Genomic DNA, 17,388 nt, shown 5'->3' on the forward strand with positions numbered 1-17,388 from the left:
TGCAGTTTTTAGAAGCTGTTGCGGTGCTACTGATGTAAGAAGTTTTTCTCCAGTAACCCATGATCTGTATCTGGCATAGGTAACAAGAAGAGAAAAGCTGGATACACTCAACTGGTTAGGCAGCATCTGTAGAGAGAGTTATGTTTCAAGTTGATGACCTTTCAATAAAACTGATGTTTTTTCCAACTGTTTTGTTCTTTCAGATTTTCAGTGTCCACAGTACTTAGTGTTTTTCACTCTGGTTTAAGTCTGATTGAATCCAGCTACAATGTCTTCAGTCAATTCAGTGACTAGTATTTCATTAGTTTTCCCTTAATAATAATAATAGTTCCCTTCACAAGAAAAGATTTTGTGAAGAGTTTGCTTGTTCAGAACTTTTTGAGAGAATTATTTATGCATTTTCCACTTGGTTGTCAGGTGACATAGGTCATCATGTATGTTCCATGTAATCTATTTCCATCAGGAACATGGTGAAAAGTGCACCTCCCTGGGTATCTTGTATGCATATAGTCTCAAGTCCCCTGGCAGTTGAAGGATCCCAGTCGTCATGTGATTGTTATCGTGGTGAATTCACCATCATGGTTTCACAAGAGGAAAATGAAAATTGTGCTGTGTATTTTTTTAAGTAGCATTTTTCTGGTTCAAAACAATATCAAGGCCCTAGTGAAGTTTCCAATTCTAGAAGATCTCAGCTTAAAGTAGATTTATGCAGGGAAAACTTCTTGAAGCTGCTTCATTAATTGACAAATTCTTGTGTTTAATATTTTTGTTTTCTTTTGTTTGGTGCCTTACATCGTTAGCTGAAAAGGATGAAGAAATGACTTGAGCAGATTGCTTTTTGTTTGTTAGTTGCTGGTTCCAGGTTGGTGTGTTTTTAGTGCTTCATAATTGACTAATTACGTTTTCCTAATTGGGTTACAAATGGAGATGGATTTTGGCTACTTTACAGTAGAATATTTAAGTTGATCAACATGACCCATGAGAGGTGCAATACTATCTACTTGATGCAAGGTACTTTAATATAGGTAGATACTTGTATGAGAAATGAGGGTAAACTAATGATTTTAATGTATGTGTAAAGTAATCATTATGGAACGCCTTGCCAAACTTGGCATTGTTGGTAGTGATCTATTATTAGATGTGGGTTTTTTTTTTGAGTGAATAAAACATGATCATTAGTGTGAAATAGAGGAAAAGGTTAGTTTTATATATTTATTCTAGGTGAGTTGTTAAAGTAAATTAAGGATACACTTCAGCTTTCAAATTTTGCGACTATTTACCTGTTCTTTTAATTAAGCTTATTAAAAGCATCACCTACCGAGCTTCATAATGTTGGGCATCCTGTGTTCAGCAACAGTTTCAAAAATACCGTGTTATGTGTTAGTTTTATTGGCCAATGTTCCAGCAAAGTTAGTTCTATCCTTTTGCCAATTATTGACCAACATTTATTTATGAGTTAAGGAAATTAGATGCCTCCACAGAGAATTGGAATACACAACAACTTCATGAAATGTCCTAAGTTGCTTCACAGGAGCTTCTTAAAGAAAAACACTGAACTACCAAAGGAACTATTAAGTCAGATGATCAAAATCCTTGTCAAAGACTTAGGTTTTAAGAAGTATCTTAAAAGCAAAAGGGCAAACCGTAGGAAGGAAATTCCAGAGGTTGAGCTTGGGAATAGGCAGATGAACCACAGCCACAAATGACCGAACAATTCGTATCTCAGATGGTCGTGTGATTGGTGGTGATTGCAGAGTTGAGGAGGATCAATGCCATAAAGGGATGCAAACCGAAAGAAATTCAATTGTAAAACAAAAGTTAAGTTGTGACAATATGTTATTGTTCAAACAACAGAAGAAATGTAAACAGGAATTTGCACTTGTATAGCTCCCTTTTTACATGGAATACCATCCAATATTCCATTATCTTGGAGAAAAAGGGCAAACACTACCAGCAGTATAAGATGGCAGTCAAGCTTCTCAAATAAGCATTATACCAAATAACTGATAACATAGAGAACATTTTTAAATTAAAATAAATTCCTAAATATTTTCTTTCTGAGATCTCCCTTGTAGGGCAATAGCGTTTATGCTGACAATGATGCTTGGGAACAAATATGCAGAAACATTTGCTATGGTATGTCCAATCAGACATTGACATTCACTCCTTTTTTGGGATGGTAACAGATTGTACATTGTCTTGATTGAGAATTACAACTTCCTTACAAACCCCTGCCTTAAGCAGACATGTGGTTCTGCAGTTGTATGATTGTTAATCTCATGTTTTCAGACATTATTTCTCGAGTCATCATTTTTGGGAAGCTTGCCAACAGAGAGTTTGGTAAGTTAGTCTGTAAGATTCATGAAAGTGCATAATGCTATGTTGCACGTGCCTCCATCTGCATCAGTAAGTTAATCTTGTAATTGTGTCCATTACAGTAACATGACGTAGATGAATAAATACCAAAGATGAATGACCAAGCATTTACTTAATTGCGGCAAGAGGTTATAGTTTTATCAGATTTTATATCACAGTTTTGCTTATTTAGGTCTGCTGTTAATTAAAATTGAGATGCATAGGAAGAAACTTTGTCATGTATGTTGGGCAGACAATAGACAACAGGTGCAGGAGTAGGCCATTTGGCCCTTCGAGCCAGCACTACCATTCATTATGATCATGGCTGATCATCCACAATCTGTATCCTGTTCCTGCCTTATCCCCATAACCCTTGATTCCACTATCTTTAAGAGCTCTATCCATCTCTTTCTTGAAAGTATCCAGAGACTTGGCCTCCACTGCCTTCTGGGGCAGAGCATTCCATATATCCACCACTCTCTGGGTGAAGAAGTTTCTCCTCAACTCTGTCTAAATGGCCTAGCCCTTATTTTTAAACTGTCCTCTGGTTCTGGACTCGCCCATCAGCAGAAACGTGCTTCCTGCTGCTAGAGTGTCCAATCTTTAATAATCTTATACGCCTCAATCAGATTCCCTGTCATCCTTCTAAACTCAAGTGTATATAAGCCCAGTCTCTCCAATCTTTCAACATATGATAGTCCCACCATTCTGGGAATTGACCTCGTGAACCTACGCTACACTCTCTCAACAGCCAGAATGTCCTTCTGTAAATTTGGAGATCAAAACCTCTTGCTCCTTTACTCAATTCCTCATGTTATGAAGACCAGCATGCTATTAGCTTTCTTCACTGCCTGCTTTCATTTACTGATGTACAAGAACACCTAGATCTCGTTGTACTTCCCCTTTACTATCTAAATGAAGTCAAGTTAGGTAATCTGCCTTCCTGTTCTTGCCACCAAAGTGGATAACCACACATTTATCCACATTAAACTGTATCTGCCATGCATCCGACCACTCACCTAGCCTGTCCAAGTCACCCTGCATTCTCTTAACATCCTCCTCACGTTTCACTCTGCCACCCAGCTTTGTGTCATCAGCAAATTTGCTAATATTACTTTAAATGCCTTTATCTAATCATTGATGTATATTGTAAACAGCTGTGGTCCCAGCACCGAACCTTGTGGTACCCCACTGGTCACCACCTGCCATTCCGAAAGGGACCCGTTTATCAGTACTCTTTGCTTCCTGTCAGCCAGCCAATTTTCAGTCCAAGTCAGTATTTTGCCTCCAATTCCATGTGCCCTAATTTTGCTCACTAATCTCCTATGTGGGACTTTATCAAAGCCTTTCTGAAAGATGGAGAGAAGTGTTTTGGACAGTTGTGTTGAAAATGTAGTTTGGATGTGGCTTGGATGCCTTCAAGTTTGTACATCACCCTGAGTGCTGATGAGACTCACTCAACATATGTTGCTGAGCAGAGACCAGATACCTCACTGACAAAAAAAATGACCAAGTTAAAAATCACACAGCACCAGGATATAGTCCAGCAACAGGTTTATTAGAAGCACTAACCTTCGGACTGCTGCTCCCTCATCAAGTAGCTATGGGGCAGAAATTATAGCAAAAGGTTACAGTGTCATGCAACTGAAATGATATATTGAACAAATCTAGATTGTTAAGTCTTTCATCTTTTAGAATGGGTTGCAGGCTTCAGTTCATTAATATGTAAATTCCCGAACTTCTTTTAAGTCACATTCTCGATATAATGTTTTATTTAAAAAGAAGTGACACCTCAGCTCAGACAACACATTAAAAGTGTGACGTTAGAGTCTGTCTGTATCAAATCTTGAGTCAGACTGGTTCTGTTTCCAAAGTAGAAATTTATAAACTATTACATGGATCAATGCCTGCAGGTTGTGCTCTTTTTGAACAAAGTAGAATGTATCTGCGAATATAATTCTGCAAATGCAAATTCACCCTATAGACTCATGTGTTGCATGCATGAGAGAGAGATGTGTTTGTGTGTGTGCATACTTGGTAAAGTCTGTATGAAAATGCGATGGAGTATAAGCTCATGAAAGGGTGTGTGCGTGGGTGAGAGTGTGGGGGGGGGGGGGGTGTATGTGTGTGTATAAGAGAGAGAGTGTCTGCATCAGTGTATGTATGAGAGAGTATATAGTGCAGTGGGGTCGCCTGTAGTGTGACGTGAACCCAAGGTCTTGGTTGAGGCCAGCCTTATGGGTTCCGACCTTGGCTGTCAGCCTCTGCTCGGCCACTCTGCATTGTTGCATATTCTGAAGTCTGCCTTGCAGGATGGTCATCCGAAGATCCAAGGCCAAATGTCCCTGACCACTGAAGTGTTCCCTAAACAGACACTACAACAATGAATTAATGGGACCCACACAGCAAACGCCAGACAGGGGTGTTCCCTCCCAGTCGGGGAACACTTCAGTGGTCAGGGACATTTTGCCTTGGATCTTTGGATAGGGTGGTGGCATGGTTTGGGCAGGCGGGAGTGGGGTTTTAGAGGGCGGACAGGCAGTGGGGTTGCGGGGGCAGGGGGTGGACAGGGAGTGGGGGCACGTGCGCGACGTGCTGCTGCCTAGTCTTCTGAACCGGGAGCAGACTTCACAGAAAACTCCCCGAGCCCCAGAGGAAAATCAATTAACCAAATAATCAATTTTCCATATGAAATAGTGCCCGCCCATCTCATTCGGATAATTGAGGTTCCTCTGTACACACACACTGTTACATACTCACACACTAACGCAGGCGCTGTCTCATAGATATACATGCACACTTCACACTCACACCCATGCACATACCCTCTCATGGGCTTATACTCCATCATCTCTGTCTTTCTTTCTCTCTCTTTCTTTCTTTCTCTCTCTTTCTTTCTTTCTCTCTCTTTCTTTCTTTCTCTCTCTTTCTTTCTTTCTTTCTTTCTCTCTCTTTCTTTCTTTCTCTCTCTCTCTCTCTTTCTCTCTCTCTCTCTTTCTTTCTCTCTCTTTCTTTCATTCACTCACTCACTCACACACTTTATCAAGCGTGCACATATGCAGTCACACACTCATTTGCACAAACTCCCATTTTCTCTCTCCCTCAAAAGCACACATACATGTAAGTCTATGGGGTGAATTTGAATTTGCAGATACATTTTATTTTGCTCGAAAAGCACACGACCCATAGGCAGTCACTCCATGTAATATTTTATAAATTCCTACTTACGAAATAGAACCAGTCTGACTCAACAGACATCTGGATGGGTATATGAATAGGAAATGTTTAGAGGGATATGGGCCAAATGCTGGCAAACGGGAGTAGATTAATTTAGAATTTCTGGTCGGCAAGGAGAAGTTGGACCGAAGGATCTGTTTCCATGCTGTACGTGTCTATGACTATGACTCTAAGATTGGTATACAGACAGACTCTAACCTCACACCTTTAATGTATTGTTTGTGCTGAGGTGTCAGTCAAGGGTGTGGTGCTGGAAAAGCACAGCAGGTCAGGCAGCATCCGAGGAGCAGGAAAACCAACATTTCGGGCTAAAAAACCTTAAGTTATGTCGAGAATGTGACTTAAAAGAAGTTCTGGGATTTACATATTAATGAACCAAACCTGCAACCCATTCTAAAAGATAAAAGACTTAACAGCAATCTAGATTTGTTCAATCTATCATTTCAGTTGCAAAACACTAACCTTTTGCTATAAATTCTGTGTCTTATGATCCTGTCCTACAGCTACCTGATGAGGGAGCAGCAGTTTGAAAGCAAGTGCTTCCAAATAATCCTGTTGGACTATAACCTAATGTTGTGTGATTTTTAACTTTGTCCACCCTAATCCAATACCGGTTCCTCGACATCAAAAAAAAGACAAGTTATTGCTAACCACATTCTAAAATCATAACAGCTAATTACATACATCACTGGTAAACTGTAGAAGCATAGACAGACACAGAGAGGAAGGGAGCCACTCGAGTGATTGAGTTTAATTCCATTTAGCAGCTCTTGGTCTGGAGCTGTGGCAGTTCAAGTAAAAATACCCATGTATTTTTTCAATACAATGAGGATTTTGCCTTTTTCTGGCAATAAGTTCAAGACCCAAACTCTGTGTGAGTGAGTAACATTTTCTCCTTGATGTTTCTCTAATCTCATAACTGACCAGGAAAGTGGGATGAGGCTACAGTCAGGTCAACCATGATCTTATTCAATGCGTAACCTGTATGTACATCCTCATAAGTTTCCCTGTAATCTCTACTGTGCTCTTATCCTTTGTACAATGTGGTAAACAGAGTTGCAAGCAATATTATAGTTATAGCTCCCTTAATGTTGCATATAGTTATAGCACAACCTCCCCTTTTTCATCATTTGTTTCACGGCTAACAAAAAAATACAAGCCAAATAAAGGCTACAACTGAATACTGAAAGCAGTTTCAGGTATCAAAGCTTAAGTAAGATGTGGCTTGGAGGGAGTGCAATGTAGATTTATCAGAATCGTATTTGAATTCCAAAGGTTAAATTGCGAAGTGGGATTACATAGACTACGGTCGCATTCCCTGGGATTTAGAAGGTTTAAGCAGTGATTTGATTGAAAATTTAAAGAGAACAGAATGTATATTTGAGCCATGCCTTTCAGTAGTGAAGTTAGGAAATTCTTCAAATAATGGTGATGCATATTTAGATAGTTTCACAAGTGGTAATTGATGCTAATTAATTGCAAATTTTGATGTCAAAGGATATGGGGCAAAAGTGGATATAGTGAATTCAGCTGCAGATTAGTGACACCCACCATGCAAATAAATTGCCATGGAAACAATGAGCATGTCTCAAACTTATTTTATTGACTGTAAATCATTTCGAGATGTCTTTTCAGTTATGAAAAAGACCCTGCAAATGCCAATTTTTAAAATACATTTGATTGTTGAATAACCTAATACCACTCTATGTTCCTATTCCATAAGCTGTTTTAACCATCTTATCTACCTTGCCACATTCCAGGATCTTTGGACATGTACTTCAAGGTCTCTCTGTTCTCCTATGTTGCTCATATCCTCTTGTTTATTGTATAATCCCCTTCCCTTCTTTGTCTTTCCCAAATGCATTACCTTACACTACGTCGAATTAGAATTCCATTTGCTATTTTCAAATTCCTGAACCCTGTTGATGTTTTCTTGCAGTCTTCAACTTTCTTTTTTATGTCTCACTAGTATAATCTACAAATCTCTTTAATATATGCTCGAGAGGATTTAAACTAGTGGGGTGGGGGACCCAGGGAGATAGTGAGGAAAGAGATCAATCTGAGACTGGTACAGTTGAGAACAGAAGTGAGTCAAACAGTCAGGGCAGGCAGGGACAAGGTAGGACTAATAAATTAAACTGCATTTATTTCAATGCAAGGGGCCTAACGGGGAAGGCAGATGAACCCAGGGCATGGTTAGGAATGTGGGACTGGGATATCATAACAATTACAGAAACATGGCTCAGGGGTGGGCAGGAGTGGCAGCTTAATGTTCCAGGATACAAATGCTACAGGAAGTATAGGAAGGGAGGTAAGAGAGGAGGGGGAGTCTCATTTTTGATAAGGGATAGCATTACAGCTGTGTTGAGGGAGGATATTCCCGGAAATACATCCAGGGAAGTTATTTGGTTGGAACTGAGAAATAAGAAGGGGATGATTACCTTATTGGGATTGTATTATGGACTCTCTAATAGTCAGAGGGCAATTGAGAAACAAATTTGTAAGGAGATCTCAGCTATCTGTAAAAATAATAGGGTGGTTATGGTAGGGGATTTTAACTTTCCAAACATAGATTGGGACTGCCATAGTGTGAAAGGTTTAGATGGAGAGGAATTTGTTAAGTGCGTACAAGACAAATTTCTGATTCAGTATGTGGATGTACTGACTAGAGAAGGTGCAAAACTTGACCTACTCTTGAGAAATAAGGCAGGGCAGGTGACTGAGGTGTCAGTGGGGGAGCACTTTGGGGCCAGCGATCATAATTCCATTAGATTTAAAATAATGATGGAAAAGGATAGACCAGATCTAAAAGTTGAAGTTCCAAATTGGAGAAAGGCCAATTTTGACAGTATTAGGCAAGAACTTTCGAAAGCTGATTGGAGGCAGATGTTCGCAGATAAAGGGACGGCTGGAAAATGAGAAGCCTTCAGAAATGAAATAACAAGAATCCAGAGAAAGTATATTCCTGTCAGGGTGAAAGGAAAGGCTGGTAGGTATAGGGAATGCTGGATGACTAAAGAAATTGGGGGTTTGGTTAAGAAAAAGAAAGAAGCAGATGTCAGATATAGACAAGATAGATCGTGCGAATCCTTAGAAGAGTATAAAGGAAGTAGGAGTATACTTAAGAGGGAAATCAGGAGGGCAAAAGGGGACATGAGATAGCTTTGGCAAATCGAATTAAGGAGAATCCAAAGGGTTTTTACAAATATATTAAGGGCAAAAGGGAGAGAATAGGGGCCCCTCAAAGATAAGCAAGGTGGCCTGTGTGTGGAGCTGCATAAAATGGGGGTGATACGAAATGAATATTTTGCATCAGTATTTACTGTGGAAAAGGATATGGAAGATATAGACTGTAGGGAAATAGATGGTGACATCTTGCAAAATGTCCAGATTACAGAGGAAGAAGTGCTGGATGTCTTGAAATGGGTAAAGGTGGATAAACCCCCAGGACCTGATCAGGTGTACCCGAGAACTCTTTGGGAAGCTAGAGAAGTGATTGCTATCATCGATAGTCACAGGTGAGGTGCCGGAAGACTGGAGGTTGGCAAACATGGTGCCACTGTTTAAGAAGGGTGGTAAAGACAAGCCAAGGAACTATAGACCAGTGAGCCTGACCTCCGTGGTGGGCAAGTTGTTGGAGGGAATCCTGAGAGATAGGATGTACATGTATTTAGAAAGGCAAGGACTGATTAGGGATAGTCAACATGGCTTTGTGTGGGAAATCATGTCTCACAAACTTGATTGAGTTTTTTGAAGAAGTAACAAAGAGGATTGATGAGAGCAGAGCAGTAGATGTAATCTATATGGACTTCAGTAAGGTGTTCAACAAGGTTCCCCATGGGAGACTGATTAGCAAGGTTAGATCTCATGGAATAGAGGGAGAACTAGCCATTTGGCTACAGAACTGGCTCAAAGGTAGAAGACAGAGGGTGGTGGTGGAGGGTTGTTTTTCAGACTGGAGGCCTGTGACCAGTGGAGTGCCACAAGGATCAGTGCTGGGTCCTCTACTTTTTGTCATTTACATAAATGATTTGGATGAGAGCATAAGAGGTACAGTTCGTAAGTTTGCAGATAACACCAAAATTGGAGGTGTTGTGGTCAGCGAAGAGGGTTACCTTAGATTACAACAGGATCTGGACCAGATGGGCCAATGGGCTGAGAAGTGGCAGATGGAGTTTAATTTAGGTAAATGCAAGGAGCTGCATTTTGGGAAAGCAAATCTTAACAGGACTTACACACTTAATGGTAAGGTCCTAGGGAGTGTTGCTGAACAAAGAGACCTTGGAGTGCAGGTTCATAGCTCCTTGAAAGTGGAGTCGCTGGTAGACAGGATAGTGAAAAAGGCGTATCGTCTGCTTTCCTTTATTGGTCAGAGTATTGAGTACAGGAGTTGGAAGGTCATGTTGCGGCTGCACAGGACATTGGTTAGGCCACTGCTGGAATATTGCGTGCAATTCTGGTGTCCTTCCTATCGGAAAGATGTTGTGAAACTTGAAAGGGTTCAGAAAAGATTTACAAGGATGTTGGCAGGGTTGGAGGATTTGAGTTATAGGATGGGGCTGGGGCTGGAAGGCAACAGGCTGGGGCTGTTTTCCCTGGAGCATCGGAGGCTGAGGGGTGACCTTATAGAGGTTTACAAAATTATGAGGAGCATGGATAGGGTAAATAGGCAAAGTCTTTTCCCAGAACTAGAGGGCATAGGTTTAGGGTGAGAGGGGAAAAGAGACCTAAGGGGCAATTTTTTCACGCAGAGGGTGGCACGTGTATGGAATGAGCTGCCAGAGGATGTGATGGAGGCTGGTACAATTGCAACATTTAAGAGGCATTTGGATGGGTATATGAATAGGAAGGGTTTGGAGGGATATGGGCCAGGTGCTGGCTGGTGGGTTGGGATATCTGTCGGCATGGATGGGTTGGACCGAAGGGTGTGTTTCCATGCTGTACATCTCTATGACTCTATATCCCTTGAAAAGCGAGGGACCTTGTACTGAGTTCCTGCTGTGTTCCCTGAAACAACCTTCCCATCATTAAAACCATCATGCACCATTAGCTTTCTATCACTGAACCAATTTTCATTCCAACTTGCCACTTTCCCCTCAATCTCACAAAGGTTGAATTTGGTATTCAGTCTGTCATGTGGGATTATGTCAAAAGCCTTACAATCATCCCTATTGGGAAGTAATGGCACAGTGGTGTTGTTGCTTGGGACCCATATTCAAAACACACACACACACACACACACACACAATGGAGGCAAGGGCACAGAATTTATTCTTCAGCATCCGTCACTCAACAGCTTCATTAATAATTAATCTAGACCTATGGGACATAGCTGCTCTACTAGGTCTGTGGAACATTGTGAAGGAACCAACAATAGGGAAAAACATTATCTCACCCCATCCTCACTCCCCTGCCTGCTGCAGATATATTCATCTATGACAATATCATTAGGAGTGACCTCTGCACAGTCGTTTATGGGGATGTTGTAAACATGTTCACATTGAGTATACCCTCCAGAGTGTTGTGTGGCACAACCACTGTATTAAATGGGAAAGATTTCAAAACGGCACGGTGGCTCAGTGGTTAGCACTGCTGTCTCACAACACCAATGGTCCCAGGTTTGATTCCAGCCTCTGGCTACTATCTGTGTGGAGTTTGCACATTCTCCCTGTGTCTGCGTGGGTTTCCTTTGGGTGCTCTGGTTTCCTCTCACAGTCCAAAGATGTACAGGTCAGGTGAATTGGCCATGCTAAATTGCCCGTAGCGTTAGGTGCATTAGTCAGAGGGAAATGGGACTGGGTGGGTTACTCTTCAGAGTGTTGGTGTGGACTTGTTGGGCCGAAGGGCCTGTCTCCACACTGTAGGGAATTAATATGTCGAAACTCCAATCTGGGCGTCCATGAAGCACTGTGGGTCATCATCTGCAGCAGAATTATACTCCAACACTTTGAGTCCAGGAGTTGGGATATTATGTTGAAGTTGTACAGTGTCCAGTTTTGGTCTGCCTTTTAGAGGAAAGATGGAGAAGGTTCAGAAGAGGTTGACCAGGTTGTTAGAGTGTTTGAATTATAAGGACAGGTTGGATAAACTGGGTTTATATTTTACTGGAGCATGTGACATTGATAGATGACCTTGCAGAGATTCATAAAATCATGAAGGGTATAGATAAGGTGAATGGTAGGTGCCTTTTCCCTCAGGTGGAGGATTTCAAGACTAGGGGGCATATTTAAAGACACCATTAATTTTCAAAATGCTTTGTAAAAAAGTGAAAGGGGCATCAAATATTCTTCAGACACAAGTTATTTTAAATATGGTGCATCATGAGAGAGAAACTTTTAAGATCATCCACGGGTTTGTTTTGCCTGAGAAACAAATATGGTACCCTAGTGGCTACTAGTGGTCTAATGATCTAAAGGACAACTTTCCATCGCACCACATCTAAACAATTAGTTTAAATCTCACTGTGACGCTAAAGATTTTGAAAGCAGTTTCTCTTAAAAAATAATTGGATCAAAGGCAGGTTTCAGTTTGTTTTTGGCAAAGTTAGTATCAAGTTATCATATTGTCAGAAAAACTGGTTCACTGATTTCCATTATGAGGAAATAATTTTGCTCTCATTCAGTTTAATTGATTTGTAGCGGATTTAAGAGGAACCTAAGGGGAAACATTTTTATGCAGAGGGCAGTGCATGTATGGAATAAGCTGCCAGATGAAATGGTAAGAGGCCAGTATAATTACAACATTTAAAAGGCATCTGGATGGGTATATGAATAGGAAAGGTTGAGAGTGATATGGCCAAAATGCTAGCAAATGGAACTAGATTAATTTAGGATATCTAGTCAGCATGGACAAGTTGGACCGAAGGGTCTAGATCTGTGCTGCACATCTCTATGACTCTATGATTAATTTTCATGGAGACTGCAAGTGGAATTGAATGTTCTCCCCCATTGACGGTGGGGGAAATAGGGAGACGTTTAATCATGAGGGTTATAACTGATGACTCTGCTGCTTTTTTACAATCCTGATTGAGTTCATGAAATAAGGCTCTGTGATAGTTCTTCCTCCACCATTGCCTTATGCATTAAGCATTGTTGAGTACAAATAAAAATGGTATACATAAACCATGCTGATTTGGTACTGCAGTTTTTCTGGTGTTTCTTGATTGAATTTGGAAATACTCAAATCATGGAGCATTAGTGGAGAAATATAATTCGTGTTTCAGGCTAATAACCTTTTACCAAACTCTTACATTGCCCATCTCTTACTTCATGCACTTTCCAAAGTTCTTGAATACATTTCACACAACACCAGGTTATAGTCCTACAGATCTATTTGAAAACACAAACTTTCAGAGTGCTGCTCCTTCATCAGGTAGCTAGTGGGGCAGCACTGTGAAAGCTTATATTTTCAAATAGACCTGTTGGGCTATGACCTAGTGTCGTGTGATTTTTAACTTTGTCCACCCCAGTCAAACGCCAGCACCTCCACATTTTGAATACATTTTGAACCCGTGCCCTTCTAGAACTCAATGTATGAGATATTCTGATAAGATTTGCACCTCTGTTACAGCACACGTTATGTATTTTGACTATGGCAATGGGGCATAAACTTTCTGCAGCCTTGACACAAGAGCACACCATTCTCTCCCAGTGCCTGCCTGCCTTTTGTTAAATTAGTGATTTTGCCGGTTCATGTCACCTTATCTTGTAGAAACAGGAGTTGCTGTAAGTGACCGATGTGTTTACACTGACTTACTGTTACATCCAGAGATCTATGGTTGGCTGTCCTCCACTAAATGTTGCTCTTTAGTGGCATAATTATAAATATGGGATGAGCCCCCACATGATAGGCTACAGAACTGGAACGCCAAATATGTTAATGAGTGAATGCAGAATTTTCTGCTTTTAATTATGAATGCTGATAACATCCACCTCTACTTCTCACTGATCCCTTGCCACTGTGGTATCAGATATCTGGTCTTGCATGAATCATGGTTTCCTCTAGTTTAGTCTTCAGAATATTTAAGACCTTATTTTCAGATTCGCAAACTCTGTCCTTGACATCTATTTTGTCCTCTTCCCTAACCTCTGTCTTAGACTAAATTAGAATGTTCTCAACTGAAGTGTCCCGTTAAATCGCATTCACCTGCTGATTCCATATTCTCTATATCACAAAGACCTTTTTAAAATTCCCCTTGCATAATATCACCTGTCCCGATCCCTCTTGTAGGCCTTCTGTTACCCTGATCCAATCTTTTCTTACTTCCAGACATGATTATTCCAGTGAGTTCATTGGAGGCCTGATCAGCTATCACCCTTGTTTGTTGATTCTCATCCCTGTGTCCAGATCTTGTTACAGTCCTATCTGTCCTTGTTTCTGGAACTTCCTCCAGTCCTATGTCTCCACTTAGAATCCCAATCCTGTCACATTGTTCTGCCATTGGTGACCATGTATATTCTAATGGACACAATCATTTTAACCAACAAAGTTAAAAATCCCATTAAAGCATTCATCAACCTCCTCACTGCAAAGTAGGCTGCCTTTCCCTTAAAATCCTTTTTTAAAAAGATCTACCCCTTCTAATGTCTCCTTTTTTTAAAATATCTATTTTTGTCTCATTTATGCTTCTGAATTGCCATGGGACATTTTTCAATGAGATTATTCAAATTGTTGAATTGATAAAATTACTTGATGCTCAAAGCTTGCATAACCACCTTAATGTTTAAATTGGAACACTATCTTCAGCCCCATCCCTCAAATTGGCTGGGAATTTTTAATCTGTTGCTAGTTTCAGTAAAGATCACATAGCATCTTGAGGGTAAAGTGAATATTCATGAAATATGAAGCATCACAATTGTATTTTACAGGGAAAATGGACCTGCAAGCCTTTTCTTGTCTGACATTTTATAATTGGTTTTGTGTTAATTTTAAAAAAAAGATTAATTTCTTTTAATTTCTGTGATACAAGGTGTGAAATTTATTTATATTTTAAATATGATTTTACATTTTAGATTTTGAACTAGCAGGTGGGCTTTTGTCTATGAAGGAGTTTAATGATTAGCTTCTAATATTTCCTGTTTCTGTGGTAATTTAGTTTTTATTTCAGTTTTAGAACACAGTATGCGGGATAGACTTCCTGGAGTGTCACAGGCCATTTTTTTTCATTGGGTGAGTTTTACAAGTGATCAGAGCAAACAGTTCTACACTAGACATCAGTTGAAGGATCTGCAAATTTTTTTTCTGGTTTAGAGAAAACACTCATAGCTTGAAGAAAGTACTTTTCATTTTAGTTTTGCAGAATACGTGACAGGAGCTAAATGTGTAAAACACTTGCTCCATAAGACATGAGATAATTTAGGACTGTGGATAAGTAGGTTAGCTCCGAGTAAGGAATTTTAGTTTGGAGCTACCAAATCAAAAGTATTTGGTTAAAATCCTGAAAGTTGTATTTGAACCTGAGAATTCTATGGGTAATTACCATTCCAAAAAAAGTAGATTTTCATAGCAGAGGGCAGAACATCTGTCACAAGACATGGAGACTTGCTGGAGATGTTGTGGTTGATCTCCTTTATAAAAATGTTCAAAACATGAAAGGTTTTGATAGTTGGAATAAGGAATGGGATGTTTTTTGTGACAAGCAGTTGGTTACCGGTGAACGTGGAAGTGAAATGATTGATAAAAGAGTGGTGGTGAAATTAGGAAACTTTGTTTGTTTACACAGCAAGTGTGCTGTTGGAAGGTTGGTGAATGCAGATTTAATAGTAGCATTCAAAAGAGAATTTGACACATACTTGAAGGGAAATCATTAATAGGGTTATTGAGAAAGAGATTGAGATTAAGTGGAAAGCCTTACCAAAGAAACAGACACACTGTTGAATGACTTTTTATGAACTTGTGCTAGGAGTTAAATAGTGCATGTACTAGAAATTCTTTGGTATTGGTCACTTTCTTCTAATTTGTGGATCAAGAATCGCTATGACAGCTATAATGGAACATATTTGTTACTTAAGAAGGTATTTACTTGAATTCTCTATTTCTGCTCATGAAAACCTTTTAAAATGATTACTTGGTTTAGAAGCTAAATATTATATTTCCTGTTTAGATACTGATGAAAACTACATTATGGACCAAGGAGGGGGAGGACTTGAGTTACATTCACAGGAATCCAAAGTGTCTCATACTATGATCATGCAAGACTTTAGTAAGTGGTTAAATCTTTGCATTACAAATTAGTAAAGTTAGTTTTGTGTAGTATAATTCAATAATTGTTAACAAAAGATCACAGTATTATTTACTGGTTTATTTAAGTAGAGATTTAAAGGAAGATTCTAAAGTAACAAATTTGGGGCTATTTCACTAACCTGCAATCAGGTAGAGTCCTAACCTGACAATTTTACAAATTTAATACAAAGTGAAATAACATTACTAGGCTGTTGCATGTCATGAACAGAAAGAATATGGATCTGTGGTCAATTAAATTTTAGCCACTTTGGGCAAATCAGCTACTATTTTACTTAGCCAGGTGAGAGAATTAATATGCTGATATAATTGCAGGTGAATTGTCTAGTCAGTAACTTAAATTACGCTGTTCTGTTTAATTAACCAGCTCTCTGCTTTGGCTTTTCAGCAACTATATATGATCATGATTCAGTGCATGTGTGTACTTGTGGGTATAAGATGTATATGCACTATGTGTCATGCAACTTGGCCTCAGAAGAAATATAATCAGAATTATTTCAATTATTAGAAATGTTACTAAATGGCACAATGATAATCTATTGTTTGTATTACAGTGACTGGAATGGCTGGTGCTGCCCATGTTGATGGTGATCACATTGTTGTATCCGTACCTGATGCAGTGCTGGTCTCTGATGTCACTGAAGAAGAAGTTACACTAGGACATGGTCTCGCAACTAATATTCATGAAGTTGTACAAGGTCCAGATATTATAGCTGAAAATGACGTTGTTACAGAAGGAGTGATTGTCTCAGATTCAGTTCTAGAGACGAATGTTACTATGGAAGAAGACTTGAACACCAGTTCAGTTCCTGACCATGTTCTAGCTTCTGATCTTATAACTGAGACTGTTGGTGTTCCAGATCAAGTGCTCGTGTCAGACCTTGTATCAGTGCAGGATGAGGAGCATTTTGAGCATGTGGTTCAGGATTCAGTAACAGATGTTCTCTCACCTGGAATGGTCTCAGAAGAGGTTATGGAAGTAGATGCTGTTTCCGAGACTGTGATTCAAAACCATGATTTAGTAGTTCAAAATCACGAGACTGTTTCTGACCCACCTATTGAAGCCCGAGTGGAAGGAAAGGATGCATCTGAGGATTTCTTAATGATATCCTGTAAGTAACAATTTACAATGTGGCTTTTGTGTTTAGATATTGGAAATGAAATTTTGTATAGTCTGTCCACAGTGCCTTCTGATTTAAAGAAAAATGCAGTACCACATTTCTAATAATAGACAACGTAAAAATAAATTATAACATTTCTACAGTGTTTTAAATAATGATTTAAGCCAAAAGAGCTTTAACCATAAAAACTGCTATTTTTATGGTATTTTACCTCCAATAATGTATAATAAAAGAAAAATAAGTTAGTACTAATTTGTTATTTATATAGAAAATATTTCAGTGAAGCTGATTTTCTCCTAATCTCTTAATTGTGATATTGGCTGTTTCTGCACAAGATTTCTGGAAATTTTCTGTAAGCTTCTCTTATAGTTGTGAGTTCTGTTTTTTCCAAATAATCACTTCCTTATGAACTGCTAACTCATGTTCTTGAAGCAGT

The 17,388-nt window shown here is 39.4% G+C and overlaps 1 protein-coding gene across 2 annotated transcripts in view; it reads left to right on the forward strand.

Annotated features, from left to right (window-relative positions):
• The window catches only part of LOC122557157 (ZFX family zinc finger ZNF711), a 58,024-nt gene that overhangs the window by 13,216 nt on the left and 27,420 nt on the right, over window positions 1-17,388 (forward strand). The window contains exons 2-4 of one of the 2 annotated variants that reach the window (XM_043704527.2): window positions 14,699-14,760; window positions 15,695-15,793; window positions 16,386-16,943. In XM_043704527.2, coding sequence (XP_043560462.1) covers window positions 15,715-15,793; window positions 16,386-16,943 — 637 coding nt within the window. In that variant the 5' untranslated portion in view covers window positions 14,699-14,760; window positions 15,695-15,714. The remainder of the gene's footprint in view (window positions 1-14,698; window positions 14,761-15,694; window positions 15,794-16,385; window positions 16,944-17,388) is intronic. The other variant, XM_043704526.2, reaches the window with a different exon arrangement.

The sequence above is a fragment of the Chiloscyllium plagiosum genome, unplaced genomic scaffold (genome assembly GCF_037043375.1).
Source record: "Chiloscyllium plagiosum isolate Xiang-an unplaced genomic scaffold, Cpla_swu_hap1 HiC_scaffold_11, whole genome shotgun sequence".
NCBI lineage: Eukaryota > Metazoa > Chordata > Chondrichthyes > Orectolobiformes > Hemiscylliidae > Chiloscyllium > Chiloscyllium plagiosum.